The sequence below is a fragment of the Peromyscus californicus genome, unplaced genomic scaffold (assembly GCF_007827085.1).
Source record: "Peromyscus californicus insignis strain IS unplaced genomic scaffold, ASM782708v3 Scaffold_13__1_contigs__length_99412109, whole genome shotgun sequence".
Classification (NCBI taxonomy): Eukaryota; Metazoa; Chordata; class Mammalia; order Rodentia; family Cricetidae; genus Peromyscus; species Peromyscus californicus.
The window spans coordinates 16,772,719-16,790,705 of record NW_026294424.1 but is presented as its reverse complement, the minus strand read 5'-3'; the positions used below and the strand labels follow the sequence as shown (position 1 = coordinate 16,790,705).

Genomic DNA, 17,987 nt, shown 5'->3' with positions numbered 1-17,987 from the left:
TACTGCAGAACCTACCTTTGTCTCTGTGGAGAGGTAATCCAACCCATGCCAAAGTCACCTGACAGAAGCACCAAGTTGAACCCCACACCTATGACGTCTGGTGTGAGTCTAGGCATCGACTGGATCTGCTCACAGCCGGCCTTCCATACTCCACCCACTGCACACCACTCACTCTGCCCGAAGTACTTGCCGTGACATGCTCATAGTCCTGTCCCAACTCATGGGACCCTGCGACCACTTCCCTCTCAGCAATCCACTGTTCCAGGTCGTCGACCTCCCTGTTGAGCTGGAACAGCCTGTGTCTCTCGTCAAGTTTTCCTCTCCTTTCTTCAGCAAGATCCTTCAGGCCAGCGTACAGCTTATCCACTTTTGACTGCCGCATGCTAATACGCTCACTGAAAAGGAAAACCAGTAGTGAGGAAAGGACCTCAAATGTCTTCTTCCAGAGAAAAACAAATGAGCGAAAATACTGTTACATAAAATTTCCCCCAAGAAACTTCTGTTTAACCTGTTTTGTCTAAAAAATAAAACTCTGAATGACCTCAATTTCAAATGATGAAGGGTGAATAGGGAAACCAAACACAGTAATTAAGACCAAAGGCCACCCCGAGTCCACGACTGCACTGCTGGTTCCTCCACCCCGAGTACAAGGAGAGACTGCTGGTTCCTCCACCCCGGGTATAAGGACTGACTGCTGGTTCCTCCACCCTGGGTATAAGGACTGACTGCTGGTTCCTCCACCCTGGGTACAAGGACAGACTGCTGGTTCCTCCACCCTGGGTATAAGGACTGACTGCTGGTTCCTCCACCCCGGGTATAAGGACAGACTGCTGGTTCCTCCACCCTGGGTACAAGGACAGACTGCTGGTTCCTCCACCCTGGGTATAAGGACTGACTGCTGGTTCCTCCACCCCGGGTATAAGGACAGACTGCTGGTTCCTCCACCCTGGGTATAAGGACTGACTGCTGGTTCCTCCACCCTGGGTATAAGGACAGACTGCTGGTTCCTCCACCCTGGGTATAAGGACTGACTGCTGGCTCCGCCACCTTTGAGAATAACGGATGTGTTGCTGGTTCTGCAATCACTACTAAAAGTTAATGCAAAATGTTGGAACCATCTTCCACTGCCAGAAGGCACACACTGTCCACTAGGTTCTTCCCTGGGCTGTGTGCTCTTCCCTGTTAGCAGAGCTGGCTCTGGCTGCTCCTGTTTCCTCAGTCACAAAGTGTAGTTAGGAGACTGGATCCCACTTCCTCGAATTTCTCACCAGAATTACATCTCATGATAGGAGATCAGGAACGAGGATTCCCTGATGTCTGTTCTTTCTTGAGAATATGATAGGAAAACCCGAAGGACCTCACCTTCCCCAAACTGTCTCACAGTGGATAAACAAACACATAGAGTCAATTCCTTTCCTTTCTTACTCCTAAACAGTGGTTCCCCAGAAGGCCTGACAGGACTGCTCTTCTCTTTAACACAGCAGCCTAGTGAACAAAAGAACACATACCTCACTTGTTTCCACTCCGGTTTCCTGGGTAATCACTATGCAAAAGCTAGAGAGTGCTACCATTTTGTTTTTCTGAGAGCCATTTTATGTCACAGATCTGGGATTCTTGTCTCTCAGTCCTCTTTAATCATTGTTTTCCCAAATTTATTTATTTATTTTTAAAGATAGGGTCTCATTATATAATCCTGGCTAGCCTATAACTAGCTACGTAAACCAAGCTGGCCTTGAACTCAGAGATCTAACTGCCTCTGCCTCCCAAATTCTGGGAGGCATGTGCCATCACATCTGGCCTAAACTTCATCACTTCTATCTGTAAGTCAACATATACTTATGACCCTAACAATCTCTCAACTGGGTCTTGGTCAACATGAGGTATTTAACCCACAAGAGTAACTTTTCATAACAATTTACCTTTCTTATATACTGTAAGTTCTTGAGTCAATGACCCACTTTACCACTAATGCATAATGAATGGTGCCATATTTTTTTTGGGGGGGGGGGCGGGGAGGCAGGTTAGTAAGACACCTTGACTGAAGAATAAATAGCCTGGTTGGCCTCATTCTCAAAGTGTCACTCACCTTTCAGGATGGCTGTCAGCTACCAGGGCTCGGCTAGTTTTGGAGAGCTGGTGTACTGTCTCTGCATAGTCCTCAACAGCTTGTTCCAAAATCTGATGCTTTTTCAACATGGAGACAGCACTTTGCTCATCCTGCAAAGAAACAGACTGTCAAAACCATAGCCAGAAACTATGTCTGGGGTGACAAATTAACTTCAGGGTTCGGTGGGGCTGAGGAAAGATCATCAGAAAAAAAAAAAAAGACCAGTATGATATAGCCACGAACACAGACACATTTGAGAACATTACCAGGGACTAAAGGAGGCCTCTGCAAAGGGGAACACGTAGTGTGACCCCCAAGGCCCCTCTAAGGTAGAGGGACGCTTAGGGAAGTCTAACTAACGTATCTTAACTAGTTAAAAACCCCAGCCTGTCAAGTGTGTGCATGACAGTTATACAACCTTAAAGCACTTTTAAACGGTTTCAAAACCGCTGTATGCTGGATAGCCTGGGCAACACTATGAACGATTCTAGAAGATTTCTGTTTAAAAAAAGTAAATGGGCTGGGCATGGTGGGACACGCCTACAATCCCAGCACTTGGGAGGTAGAGGCAGGTGGATCTCTGTGAGTTCAAGGCTAGCTCAGCCAGGGCTACATAGTGAAGCCCTGTCTCAAACAAAAAGACTAAAAAGAAAAAGATAGCCAGATGTAGTAGAACCTATTTGTAATCAGCCTACGGCATGAGTCTGAAGCCAGTCTGGGCTACATATTAAGTCCTAGGGCTGCATGTGTTACATACTTAGCCCTTGTACCAGACTTCAAGGGAAACCACAGTCAGATTTTTAATACCTTTCTTTACTTCTCAGCACCTAGAGGCAGCAGGTGAAATGTGTCACTAAGTCATTATGTAGCTAGCAGGTTTGAGTAGGGCACTCTTGTAGGCACACCTCCCACTTCCTCTCATGGAATTGGGGAGTTTCTCTCACCTTGGCTTTTTCCTCAGACATCATATACAGTTCCTGCTCACTCATCCAAGCTTCTGCTTCAGCTGCATCGAAGTAGTACTGCTGGGCCTTGTGGGCCTCCTCCAGCCGCCTGTGGCGCTTCTCAGTCTCCTCGATAAGAAGCCCCCACAGCTGTTTCAGGTCGGCGAGCCTCTGCCTGATCGCTTCAGCATTGAGGCTGCTGCTGTCTGTGATGATGTTTTGACTCCTCTCAAAGATGTCATCAATGCGAGGCTGGTGTCCCTGGATTTCTTTCTGGAGGGTCTGTGCAGAAGAGGCAAAAACAGTTTTGCTGAATGGCCATGGCCTGGTACTTAGTCTGAACTCACAAACCAGCAAAGCTCTCTCATCTCCTCTGCCGTATGATTCAGTCATCATTTACCAGACACAGCTAGCTTAGGCAGAAGCACTTACCTGATTTTTCTTTATTAACAGCTGCACAGTTTGAAGGTTATGGCCATGATCTGTGGAAGTTGCCAAAGGCATCCTCTCGCCAACCCACAGCTAGAAAGAATTGAAAGTAAGCAGTGGTCATAACCATGTGGAAACACAAACAAATGGCCCATGTAAGGGCACAAGGATGGCAAGGAAGTGTCGGGGGTGGGGGTGGTGGTGGGGGTGGAAGGCTCCAGTCTTCCTTCACAGGGCTGCCACTACATACAGCTGTTTCCTCTTGGACATGAGGCAGAGTTAGTCTTCTGAACTTACTTCATCCGTGGTGTTGGACACATCATGAGCCCTGTGGTTAGCTTAAGTCCTATTCTAGCGCATTAAAATCCTGGAGTACCTTTAGAATGCTAGGAAGGAGAGAGCTGCATTCAAGTGCATGTGGGGGCACATCACTAGGACATGGAGGATGGGCTGTGAGGTCCAGTTCACTGACATGGGCCGAAGCAGTAACAGAAAAGCAACCACTGGCTTCAGGACAGGAGAGGGCTACTCACAATTTCGTCCTCCACATCCCTGTTGAACTGATGGATCTCCTTGGAAGCTAACAGATTATGCTTCCTCTCATTCAAGGGCTCCAGAAGCTCCATGAACTTGGTCTGCACAGTGAGGCGCTTGCTGTCCACCTCATCGGTACTCTTCCCCTCCTGACTCAGTGCCTGGGCTTGGCTCTGGAGTTCCTCGATCTCCTTCTTCCGCACTTCCATCTGATTCTCTAGCATCTAAGGAATAAGACTGCATCAGAGCCAGAGGAAACACAGAGACTCTTGGCTGGGACTTTGTTCTGGGCACTGGCTAAAGCCCAAGAATAACTGAAGAATACAAACGTGCACAGCAGACACACCAAGGAAGAGGGCACCAGTGAGCGCTCCGGCTCACCAGCTAATGTTTAAAAAACTCTCTCCGGGACTTTAAAACTTGAAGTAACATTAAAATTTAACTAGGAATTCAGGGAAAAGAAAGACAGGGCGAAAGTGTTATGTATGCTTGTACAGAATTCAGCTTCTCTATTAGAAAGGAGAACATTCTTGAGGCTCTAGTTCTTTTTGGCTAAAAAATAATGCTATCTTTGTTTCTTCAACCCAGAGCTCTGACTAGAATCATGCTAGGTGAAGAGGAAACACAACAGCCATTCACTGAAGGAAAGAAGCAAAAGGAGAAGCAAGAGTACTCACTGAGGAGCCACCACAGATCACACAGCAGGTCATATGCCAGGGAACTGGCATTGGAGGCTAATTGTAACTGTTCCAGGAAGAGGTGGCAGCTATAAAAACTACACCAGCTGTCTAAATTCATTAATGCACAGTAGCAAAGTAGCTACTTTTAAAAGAAAATAGTGTAGCTACATGTGGTAGTGCACACCTTTAATCCCAGCACTCGGGTGGCAGAGGCAGGTAGATGTCTTGAGTTTGAGGCCCGCTTGATCTGCATAGTGAGTTTTTGGACAGACAGGACCTCTAGATTCTGTCTCAAATCGAAACCAATAACCACAGCACACCACAACAAACCAAACCAAACCAAACAACAAACCCCAAAACCAAAAGTGTGTGTATGCATGTTTGTGGACATGTGGCTATTTGTGCATATTATACAAGTAGACCAGTAGACAAGTATGGATGATATTCTCAAGAATGCCATCCAACTTCTTTGGAAGAAGGTCTCAAGGCCTCATTGACATGAAGCTGACAAATTAGGCTGGACTAGCTGGTCTGTTTCTGCCTCCCCAGCACTGAGATTACAAGCACATCCTTAGAGTTATAAGGCAAACAACTTTACTGACTGAGCTATCTCCTCAGACCACACCACTGATACACGTATGTCTGTGCACCCTGTGCATGTGGAAGCCAGAAGGTAGTGCTAGATCTCCTGAAACTGGAGTTACAGACAGCTGTGAGGCACCATGTGGGTGTTGGGAATTGAACCCAGGTCCTCTGTAGCTGGTGCTCTTCACAGCTGAGCCATCTCTCCAGTCCCTGCTAATATACTTTTAATACAGCTGTTTTCTCATTAATTCAAGGTAAATTCATCTGCCCTCAGAATCGCCTATCACAATATAAAAAACCTTTCATTTCCTTTACCATCTACCAAGTAGATAGTGAACAATTCAGAGTAGATAGTGAACAGTTCCTTCTGTTCAACCACTATCTATTTAAGACATTACATAGAAGGACAAATATGATTATTTTCATAGAGATGAATATTTTACTCAACCACTGAATGATGATAACACTCATCAATAAGATCTAAAAAGAAGTATTCCCATGCACAGACATTCAAAACTTTTACTAATTATAGTCTTTCCAGTTGACTCTGGAAAGGCCACTGCGGTCAGGGCAAGCACTTCTCTGAGAGGTTAAAGCCCTTCTCATGGAAGAGGGATGGCAGAGAATCTTGATAAATAAGGACAAAGATGAAAGCCATGAAGCAGGCATAGCCCAGGTAGACAGCGGTCTTGTCCACTTGCCTGCTGCTTTTTCAGAAGAATATTGACGCTAGTAAGGTCTTTGCCATAGTCGTCAGACTGAATCTGGCTCTCCAGGCCATGGAGCCACTTGTCTAGATCTGCACAGCTCTGGGTGAATAGCTCAGCCTTATTTGCATCAAAGAGCCGCTGGGCCTTGGTCTGGGTGGTGGATTCAAGGACTTCCCACATTTTATGTAAACCAGTGAGTTTCTCCTTCACCACAGCTTCTGTTTCTGGCTTTTCTGAAATGAGCTGCATTCCTTCCTGGAGAACACAAACCAATGAGGTTAAAAATAAAAGTTTGCAAGAGAATAAATGTCACTGTGAAAAAAACCAAAAACCAATCCCTGAGACATTTGCTCCCCCCACTCCCAATATTCACCATGAAGTTATTGCTAGTAAAACCAACAATGGTCTTGTGTACATACTCTACGCTTCTGGAATGTCAACAATCAATGTTGTATGCTTTAACAGTTTCAACTGGGGCAACAGGACGTTTAGTGTTAGTAACCTACAACTTCACGCCCCCCAAACCACACATAACACATTATTAACTCTTAGGAGTCTGACAGTGAAGGGAAAGGAGGATGAGAAACACATACTTCTATTACACTACACAGAACCTCCCTATGTAAATATAAGTATTATCGTAGTTAGTGCCTGGTCGGTGTTCAACAGACAGACAGACAGACAGACAGACACATACCACACACACACAAACAACCATTTTAACATTTATGCAATAGTAGCTCATAAAGCTGGCCATAAAGCAATACAAGTATATGGCTAACGGCAGCGAGGTAGGAATGGGACTCACAGTCTATCATCAGTCACCAATCACCTGGTAGTTACTGGAAGATAAACTGAACCCTAGGTTGGGTCTCTGCTTCTCTCCCTGCTGGGGAACTGAAGTCAGAAACTGTAAGTGGAAGCAGGGGATTGCTACTGGCTCTGTAACTTTTGTAAATGATGGCATATGGCTCTAAAAGTACCCTAAATAAAAGGAATCCATTTCCTCTTCTCCATCTCCCTTAAGCTTTTATGTTTTCCTCCTTACCAAGGCCACAATGTAGAAATGAGAGTGAGGGGAGGGGTCTCACCAGGTAATTTAACCCACCTTCTCAATCTTGTCCAGCCATTCTTTGTTGGATGCAAGTTCTGCCATAAACGCCTGATGCTTTAGCCATTTGCTGTGCAGGTTTCTGGCCTCATCGTAAGACATGTCCTGGGCTGTGAGCATCTTTTCATTGATCCAGAGGGACAGCTATGGTAGAATAGCAAGAAAATTTTAGAAACTGTCATTATAGACTTAACCTTTTTATTCTACCCAGAAAGGATTACATAATGACATGCTACATATTCCCTTGTCAACAGACAACCAAATATATTACTTTGCATCTCCGACCTAACTTGTACCCAAGTTTGATCCAAAGGGTGGAGCTAACACTAAACCCAGACATACAAAAGCTCCAAAGCAGCTTTTAAATCAACAGCACTCCGGCTCAGCTTTCCCCATAAGGTTGTGCTTGCAGCTCTACTCTAATTAGTTCAAAACACAAGCATTTTCCTCTCCCAGACACCCGTAACAGTTATAACATGTTAATTGTTACTGTCATTTAATTCATTTGGAAATGACACATTTTAAAGCAACCCACACAGCCAGGCAGTGGTGGCGCACACCTTTAATCCCAGCACATGGGAAGCAGAGGCAGGAGGATCTCTGTGATTTTGAGGCTAGCCTAGGCTACAGAGTGAAACTCTGTCTCGAAAATCCAAAAACCAAACCGAAAAAACCCTCCCTCAAACAAACCAAAAAATCCAACAACAAACAAACAAAACCAAACAAAAAAAACCCAAGCTACAAATCTATCTATGGTTTCCACTCACCATGGTGCATGTGTGGAAATGTCAAAGAACACAAAGAACTTGCTTATTGTGGAGCTAATACAGCCACAACATCCTTTCTTCATCTCTGACAATTCTGAGCAACCTCCACCTCTTTTTCTATAGCTTCCAGCTCTCTTAAGAACTTTCCATTCAGACTATGAACACTTCATGGAACTTGACTCTGAGATCAACCATGTATACTTGAAAGTAAATTCTTGAGAGCTGCACAAAGCTTGCCAGCTGCTGACAGACAGAAGTGAATTCTGAGAGGCTTGGGGTGGGAGCTGGCCAAACACCAGGCCCTGACCCACACCTCCTTCAGGCTTTTATCCCAACCCAGGCCCTGCTTGGTCCTGCTTTCCCACAAGTGGTCAGGCCAGAGATACACAAAGGAATCCACACTCAGTTGAATCCCAAGAGTCTTCAGGAACCATTTCATATCACTTGGGTAACAGTGAGCGACTGAATTTTAAAGTAGTCATTGCTGACTGTGAGCCTGCAATGAACACCTTCATGGTTCCATTTCTCAAGGTCTACAAATGGCACATGAAACCAGAGAATGTCTTACAGCATCAGTGTTCCCAAAGCTTTTTATTCACACCCTGGCTGCTGCTGAGAAAGCCTTCCCCATACATTTGCTTCAGCAGCAGTAGGTCTGTTCTTTATAAAATGTCAAGGAGGACAAGGCAGGTCACGAGAGAACTGCTGGCTAGGAGAATGGATAAAAAGGCACCAGTTCCACCTTTCTCATGCTATTCATCATTAAGGAAAACCAGAGGGGTTAAGGTTCAAAGTAAATTCTTTGTGATCTGTCACTGACATAACAATAAAAACAGTACATGTTCTACTTTAAAAGATTTAACTATTTCCCAGCTATCTACGTGGCTGAAATGTGAAATACTATGGCCATTCATCCAATCTAAGAAGAAGAAAAAAAAAAAGATATGAAAGAAAACCAAATGATAAAAATACAAAGGTTTCCCACAGAAGGGTATTGATTCAAAGTGCCAAGAACATCCACATATTTTCATTATTCATAACACCCAACTGCTTTTTTTTTTTTTTTTTGAGAAAACACTACATAAAAACCAGGCTTATAAACCAATGTGCTCATACATGTCCTACAGATAAAGGATCATTGTGCAGCACAGCACAATGCTGTGGGTCTATGGAGCTGGCCAGGACACCAGCCCTTCTTCAGCATTCTGAAACCAGAGCTACAGGGATTATTTGTGGGCATCCATAAAGGTCATGTGAGATATATTCATGCTGTGGGATGGTCTTTATGTCAAATGTGTTGCTGATTGGTCAATAAATAAATCACTGATTGGCCCGTGGCCAGGCAGGAAGTATAGGCGGGACAAGGAGGAGAATAGAGCTGGGAAGTGGAAGGCTAAGGGAGGAGACACTGCCAGCCGCCATCAGGATAAGGAAGATGTAAAGTACCGGTAAGCCACAAGCCACGTGGCAAGGTATAGATTAATAGAAATGGATTAATTTAAGCTGTAAGAACAGTTAACAAGAAGCCTGCCACGGCCATACAGTTTGTAACCAATATAAGTCTCGGTGTTTACTTGATCGGGTTTGAGCGGCTTGGGACTGGCGGGTGAGAGAGATTTGCCCTGACTGTGGGCCAGGCAGGAAAACTCTAGCAACAAATGGCGTCCAACGTGGTGGCAAGAGTTTCCACCTAAAACCTGAGAAAAAAGATTCTAAAATGGAGCTAAAAACAGCTTCCTAATTGTCTCTCTCAAATGAGCGGCAGCTGCCGGTTTGAGCTACTGGCGGGTTCCTGGCGTGCGCGCTCGACCTGCCGCCATATGGCGGGAATGAGGCCTCTGCAAGTGGCACATTAAGCTACATTGTGGATTTAGCCTTTGCTAATACAAAACAAAAAAAAAAGAGGTTTCTGGGCTACATGCTGCTTGGATAAAAGCATAGACCCATGATAGCTCCCAGAGCTGGTGGTAAGCATACTGCCGCCATGTTGGGAAACTGAGGTGGGCGGAGCCAGCAGCCACAGATGCTGCAGCTTAAAGCAACAGATTCACAATAAGACAGATTCAGATGTAATAGTTTAAAATGTGTGTAAAATATACGTAGGCTTGAAAGAGACAAAAAAAGGTGATATATACAGTATAAAAACAAATACATGGTTTTAAAAAATAAAGTCTTTAAAGAGACAGTAAAATTAATATAAAAAATAAGCCACGTAGAGATGACTATTACACAGAGAGTCTGGATTGTGTTGTCTTTGGGATTCTTAACTACAGAGAGATGTTTGATTGTAAAGGAAGCTGAGTTAAACCAATACGTATATTTTAAAGATACTTTGACTTCAAAATTTGGATGTAAGGATATGTTGCTTTGGAAAAGAGTCTCTTTTGTTTCCACAGAAAGCAAGAGGCTATGGATTTGTTCCAGAGTAAGATACATCAGGTTTGACCAGCCAAGACCCCCTGAAAGGTCTCCGATGACACCATGGCCCAGATGATCCAACATCCAGAACCGTTTCAAGACAACTGGCTCAGATGATACAGCCTCACGGACTACTCCATGATCCTAAAATTTTGTTTCCCCAGAAGATACAGCGCCCCCCTCCAGCAGGAAGTAGTAAGAGAAGCTACGCCCAAATTCCCAAATATACCAAGCTGACTTTGGAGATGTGTAAAGGTTAAAACCTTCCTTTTTAAGAAAAGAAAAGGGGAGGTGCTGTGGGATGGTCTTTATGTCAAATGTGTTGCTGATTGGTCAATAAATAAATCACTGATTGGCCCGTGGCCAGGCAGGAAGTATAGGCGGGACAAGGAGGAGAATAGAGCTGGGAAGTGGAAGGCTAAGGGAGGAGACACTGCCAGCCGCCATCAGGATAAGGAAGATGTAAAGTACCGGTAAGCCACAAGCCACGTGGCAAGGTATAGATTAATAGAAATGGATTAATTTAAGCTGTAAGAACAGTTAACAAGAAGCCTGCCACGGCCATACAGTTTGTAACCAATATAAGTCTCGGTGTTTACTTGATCGGGTTTGAGCGGCTTGGGACTGGCGGGTGAGAGAGATTTGCCCTGACTGTGGGCCAGGCAGGAAAACTCTAGCAACATATTCATTCTCTGCAGAAAAGATCTCTGTGCAGATGGAAAAAGATAAAAATGCTTTAACCACTGAACAAGGCTCAGCACTGAACTCAGTCCTATGCTAGACATATCTGTACTGCCTTCCTGGGAAAACAAAACAAAACAAACAAAATCAACCCTGTCCTTCAGAAAATAGGAAGTGCACTGTAAGAGAGTAAGCCAGTCAGCCCCAGCTTTCAGATCATCTGTTTTTAGGACATCCCACTAAAACTGCTCTGTGAAGACTAAGCCGCTCCTCACATACATGCATGAGGTGAGCAAGTCGGCCCTGTTCTAACTGTACTCTAGTGCAATGGTTACCCCCAGTGTTTATGGGGCTAACAACAAAGGCAGTTCTCACAATCTTGCCTCTTTCAGCCAAGGCACCCAGGAGAAAGGGAATGTGTGTGTAGGTGGGGTGGGGTGTTGGGTGTGTAGGAGGCAACAAACCCCTTGGATTCTCTGGACCTTGAACACAAACAGCCAGTAATGAAACTGAATTTAACCTCTGAGTGCTGCTATGTAAATAACTATCATCATAAAAGACAGTCAAATGTAAGGCTGGTCTATACAAACTCCATTCCCCAAGACATTCTGGCTTAAAATTGGGTATATTTTAAATGAGGTGGAATGATGGATGTTTTCAGTACAAGAATGTGTGGTGTGTGGCTCCCCTCTACCCCCTGACACGCCCCTGTCAATATACTTGAATTTCTACAGTGTCTCGGAACCACCAAACTTGACCTAAATTTTGTTGCATGTTGACTATATGCTGTTTGGGACATTCAACATCTTCAGCAGCCACTACGCTGTGCCAACTTTAAGGAAGCTCACAGAGCAATGGTAAAACAAGGGCGTAAAAACCAGGGAGACCTGGCACAGTCGCCACATAGACATCTACAAACCACTTTCTAGATATAAGCAACAACAGGAACTACAGCCCAATACTCCCTGTATACTCTGAGGAAAATTCTGGGCCAGCCTCATGAAGGTCACTGGAATTCAGCCAAGGATGCTGATTTATAGCGCTGTGGGGTAGGGTGGGGGTAGGGGGCGCTGACTCGGCATTTCTTGTGATTCCACCAGGAAGGAGTGTCACTTTACTAAGTTTCTCCATAGTTTTCTATTTATGAAACCTGTGCCGAGGTGGCTAAAAACCAAAGTGCCAGAAATGCCAGCTCTAAATGAGCTCCCCCAGGACCCGCATCTGTCTGTCACTCGGCATTCTTTTCTCAGCTTCAGCCTCACGGTCCAGGCAATCAGTTGCTTTCCATCAGCTTGTCCTTTAAAAGCAGGAGCGAGACTAGGGCAGTGGCTCACACCTGGATCTGCAGGACGTGGCAGACTGGAGCAGTAGGTTCCAGGCCAATTTAAACTACCAAGTGAGACTGTCTCGAATGAATGAATGAATGAATGAATACAAAACCAAAAAAAGCAGGCTGAACAGAGCCTATCAACTCTCTGGCCAAAGGACACAGTCTCAGGTGATGTTTGTTTCAAAGGTGCACACATTCCCAACTTCTTCCTGTTCAGAGAACCAGGTATCCACGGCTTCCTTCAGAGCACATTTCCTGTGAGTATCCTTTCTAGATGGTTATTTATGTCCACCTGCCACTCAGAAGAAGCATTCCTAACATGGGTGCTTAAAGCTGACATAGTTTAGGGACTCCTTCCTAAGGTCTGTCTGCCAGTCCCTTCACTGGACATGAACACCTTTTGTGACAAAAGATCTAACATGTCTGTTGCATTTCTTTGAACATACAGCCACATGTTCATATACAAAGTGTTTGTGCTGAGTTAACTATATATATATTAGCACACAAACTAATATTGCTCCCAAGTCCCTACATTCTCTTGTTCCTTATCCCATTTTGGGCTCCAAGGGAATATATCCTAATAGACCAGAGAGGACCGAATTCCAATGATGTTCTCTGGCAGATGGAGAAACATGATGTGTTCGTGAATTCACACATGTGGAGTTTTCCATACACTTTTCCCCAGCTGGCTTGCAAAGACTATATTTTCCTGGCTAACTTTAGTTTTCAACGTTTATCAGGGGAGAATCATGCGATTAATACCACATGTTAATTAAAACTTGGTCTTTGACATCCAGAGTACCATTTACCATAACATTGTTTTAAAGATCTTAAATGAATAAGAAATCTGGATTATAGTTTGAAATTTTGTTTTTTTAAAAAGACTTATTCATTTTTATTCTGTTTATGAGTGTTTTGCATACATGCATACTGTATGTGCATGCAGAAGCCAGAGGGAGGGGTCAGATACCCTGGAGCTGGAATTTCAGGCAGTTCTGAGTCTCACTGAACCTGGATCCTTTGGAAGAGGCATTGTGTTCTTAACCACCAAGCATCTCTCTAGCTCCTGTATCTCTGGTTTTTAATATATAGAGACAGTTTTAGTGCTTACTCAGTTCTTTCTTCCCAGACTATTTAATTGTACCTTACTTCGAAGATTTAAAACACAAGTAAACGCTTTTCAGGGTGTTTTCAGACATCACTGCTCAGTAGAGTTTTCTGAAATGATGAAAAATATCTACGTCTGTGTTGTCCAATGTAGTGGCCAGCAGTTGCACTAGCAATTGAGTGCTTAAAATACAGCTAGTTTGCTAGAACTATGCTCTGAATTTTAACTTAAAATGAAACAGCCACAGGTAGTTAATTTAAGTATAGCCCTACTCTATAATATCCTAAAATGTAGATGAGCTGACAATCTAAATTACTGATAGTATAGTTCCTCTAAGAGAGCTGATGAGAGTGCTGTACCCCTAACCTCTAACCGTGGGTAACTGACAAGAGTCATTAATTTCACAATTCAATTTCTTTTCTCCAAATGCTGGCCAGCTACTGACTGGGGGAGCATACCTCCTGACAGTCTTGCAGGAATTTCTGTAGATCTCGGTTGTCCTTCAATCTCATCAGAAGTTCACTGGCTGCCTCTCTATTCTTCCTGTGTCTGCCAAAAGAATCAAATAATTAAAAAATTAGTTAAATGTAGAATTTACAAGCTGATTTCTTCCCTGGGTTTTGTATGACAGAGGCAAGATGGAGAAAGTTTAGCATCCTCCAAATGTGTAAGCCACAATAGGTACAAAAGAGACTCCAACACCTGTCAAAACCACACAAGAGGCCAATGCTTTTAAATGAATCTAATCCTAGAAAAGAAAAGAAAAAGAGTATGCACTGTGCACAAGACCCTGTTTCTGACAATGCGGAAGAATTTGAAATTTATTCTCCACAAACTCATAACTGGGTACTGTTCGGCTGAAACCTCCAGTTCGATCCTGCATGATCTGGAAAGTCCCATTCCTCCCCGCCCCCCAACAAATCCCGCCCTCTCAGAGAACCTCCAACAAAAGAAAGGCACTAAACAGCCCAGTTCCTTGTTCTTGGCGGCTGCAGCAGCTCCTTCCTGGAAGTTGCCAGCAGCTTAAGACCCCACCTAAAGCGGTCAGCTTTTGACCACGCTTGGGCACAAACCCAGCGTGTGGAAGACAAGTTATCACCCTTTGCCTACAAGCTATATAATCTCCCTGCTTTAGTTCAGCTATATGCCTTCTCTGGCCTGGATCTTTGGGATTAGAGAATCCACCCAGGAGTTGCTTTCCTCAAATAAACCTGTTCTTCTAATTTTTCAGTTTGGCTTGATCTGGCTTACTGCATTGGTGGAGAAACCTTTTATAGGGGTACAGAAAACGTATTAGGTGCAAGGCTAAAAAACACATATAATCATGTAATTGTTGGGTCGGAGAGGTGTCCTATAGGTTAAGAGTGCTGACTGCTTTCCCAGAGGTCGGGAGTTAGATTCCCAGAACCCATACTGCAGCTTACAAACGCCTGTAACTCCAGTTCCACGAGATTCACGTCACCAGACGCTCACATGGTGAACAGATAAAAAACACCCATGCACATAAAATAAATAATAAAAATAAAATCATGTAATTATCTGTTTTTTTTTTTTTGTTTGTTTGTTTTGTTTTTTGAGACAAGGTTTTACTATGTACCTCTGGCTGTCCTGAAACTCACTATGTAGACCAGGCTGGTCTTAAACTCACAGAGTCTTGCCTCCATCTCCTGTGCTGGAATTTAAGGCATGCACCATCACACCCAGTTTGATTATACTTTAGAAATATTTTCTGGTAAACTTATCTTGGGAAGTCATCACACTGAACACTACAAAGGAAAAATTTCAGACCTATGGGGTCACATGCTTATTCAAGTCTACTCTTGATGGGGTAGTTAAGGTTTTAAGTAAAAACACAACACCTTAAGACAAAACAAACAAACAAAAAAGTCCTGTACGATTTGGAAGTTGTTGCTGAAACTGTTAAACAATATGAAAAGCAGGGACTCATAGTTTGAATCCTAACTTGCTGGCTAATGTACTTCTTGTGCCACTGGCACAAGTCTCCAGAAACCGGAACAGCAGTGTGAAAGGGGTTACTAATGAAATGAAGGCTGTTGCTCCATGGTAAAGATCAACAGGTGTGCCACAGATACTTCTCTGACATTCCTGGTCACCCCTGCAGGAAGGCATGGCTACACTGAAGGGTGTCACAGGGCCAAGACAAAGCACACAGGCTGGAAATGTAGCACAGCTGGCGCAATGCCTTCCTAGCATTCAAGACACCCTAGCACCACACAAAACAGCATGGTGGTGCATACCTAATTTCGGCACTCCTGTGTTGGAGGCAGGAGAGTCAGAAGTTCTAGGTCACCCTCAGCTAAATGAGTTTGAGGCTAACCGGGAGAGCTGGGTCTCCACTGTGATTTGAAAAGCAATTCTTTGCTTTATGAGACTGGGGGACAGGAATGTCCTCCATTCATGCCAGTCAACAGTGGAAATGAGCAAACTGCTCAGGAAACACACAAGTGCTGAGTGACAGTCAAAGAAGCTTCAAGAGAAAGAAAGACCTTACAATAGATGTGTCACACACCCCCTCAGTGAGTCGTGACACTGCAGCTACCACCCACCCACCTAGGGACCTGAAGAAAAAAAAACTTCCTATTCCCAGGACTGTAAGAAAATCACAAAGGGAAGCAATATGCCAATTAAAATGTTTGATACATAAGAAGACTTTTCCCCCTATTCTTAGTTAAATAGTTCCTGTAGCTTCCGATGGACAAGGAGATCTAACACTTAAGCAAAATGTGAGCATGCTACTTTGCTACTGCTATTCTTTATCAGAAACCATAAACTAAAGCAAGACTTGAATGAACCTGGGTCGAAGGAATAATCATCCAAAAAAGTTCACCGGGAAGGAATGTTAAGAACATTTCTGAAAGGCCTTTGTTTGCATTCTGACCACCCCTTGGAGACTCACCCGGCACCCTGACGTAAGAGGAAACAAACTCTCCCTCCCCTTCTCTCCCCCCTGCCAGAGGTAGCACTGGCACCTCTCTCTCCTCCTCTCCCCTCAAACTAAAATAAACATGCCATGCGGACGACACGTCTGCTGTGTGAGGGGAGAGTTGTACTTTCGTCCAGCCCGCCATGGCCTCCCACGCTCCGTATCATAACATTGGTGCCAGTGACTCGACAGAGGCCCTGGTGGCGCATTTCTCCTGCCGGGGGTCTAGGAGCCCAGGAACCTTCAACACTCAACTTCATCCAACACTGGCATAACCAGTAAGCCCCCCCTTCTAGCCATTTCCCATGACTGAGGATTCGTCTTCTCATCTCTTGGCTCTGTTCGTAAGTCTTGGTACCAGCAACCACGTGTCCCTTGGGCTTAGCTGTCCTCTGGCCCGTTCTCTGTTTGAAGAAACACTGCAACCGTCTGTCTGTGCCATCTTGTTCAAACCTCAGCGTCCTTTGGACCCCTGTTCTGCAACTGACAAATTGCTCAGCAGCCTGTGTCCTCTGTAGATCCAAGGGTTCTTGGGCTATACACTCCAGCCACTCCAATCCCTCCCTCCCTCCCTCTCCCCCCCTCCCTCCTGCCTGCAGCCGCTGCCTCTGCTCAAGGCATCGGGGTGAGCCAAGCCCAGAATATAGCCTCTGCCGCCACTGCCACTGCTCAGGGGATGCCTCCCTTAACTTCTGCTTCTTCCTGGCTTTCTCCCACCCTGCTGCCTCTCAGCCTGCAGTCCTACAGCTTGTTCTTTATACTGTATGTTCTTATCTCTGGCTTTTTTAAGTTGGTCAGCTGACAGTTTCCTGGAGTTTTGTCTGTTGTTCTGTTAAAACAGTTTATTTCGTATGTGCAGATGGAAATGTATGACTGAGGTGGCCACCTGACTGATTTTTGGATGCTTGAGTTTATGTGTCCCACATGTGTTAATAAAAAAAACAAAACAAAAAAAACCCGAAAACTCAGATGACCACATGGTCAGTTGCCATATTTGATAAGGGCAATCATGTGGTCAGGTGCCATCTCTGTTAAGGTCAAAGGGGTATCACCACCATCTTTATTAGGGGCAGCAAAAAGTCACTTCCTGTCCTTGGCTCTAGCTTGGGCGAGGCACCAGCACTCGGGCTCATAGGATCAAGGCCTGGCATTCTTCTGCTGCTGCTTGCCGCTCTGGAGCTCATTTGGGCAGGGCCTGGAGACCTATCTTCTCCCTTCCAGGGCTCTAGGGTATCAGAGGTGCCACATGCTGGAGATATGGCCAATTTGCCAGCTCATTTTATAGATGAAAAAAAAAAAAACAAGCCTTACTTTTCCTGAAGCTACTAGGTCTCTCCACATAAATAAATGACTTAAATGCTTCAGATTAATCTCCCCTTCTATGACATTATTACATCAAGATTTTAAAATTTCAGATTTTTGACATTAATAGAGTTCTGATGCAGTTTGGGTCACAATCTCAGGATTTTGGATTTTCTTTGGTTGTCTTCCAAATATAAACTTATAGATATGAGTCTACTGCTGTTTTTCAGATGTCCCACCCCTGCTCCAGATAAAGGAGTTTTCCTTGCCTGTCTATTCCTGAGGATGGTGTTTCTCTCTCTCCTGGCCTCCCTTTCCAATTACTAAGCCATGGGCC

General features: G+C 44.5%; 1 protein-coding gene across 2 annotated transcripts in view; it reads right to left on the bottom strand.

The window, feature by feature from the left end:
* Sptbn1 (spectrin beta, non-erythrocytic 1) overlaps positions 1 to 17,987 on the bottom strand; it is a 177,178-nt gene that overhangs the window by 17,488 nt on the left and 141,703 nt on the right. For both annotated transcript variants that reach the window (XM_052734569.1, XM_052734571.1), the window contains exons 18-25: positions 13,863 to 13,953; positions 7,098 to 7,244; positions 5,981 to 6,244; positions 4,014 to 4,238; positions 3,484 to 3,573; positions 3,052 to 3,333; positions 2,087 to 2,217; positions 191 to 395 (exon numbers count right to left, since the gene is read on the bottom strand). In XM_052734569.1, coding sequence (XP_052590529.1) covers positions 191 to 395; positions 2,087 to 2,217; positions 3,052 to 3,333; positions 3,484 to 3,573; positions 4,014 to 4,238; positions 5,981 to 6,244; positions 7,098 to 7,244; positions 13,863 to 13,953 — 1,435 coding nt within the window. The remainder of the gene's footprint in view (positions 1 to 190; positions 396 to 2,086; positions 2,218 to 3,051; positions 3,334 to 3,483; positions 3,574 to 4,013; positions 4,239 to 5,980; positions 6,245 to 7,097; positions 7,245 to 13,862; positions 13,954 to 17,987) is intronic.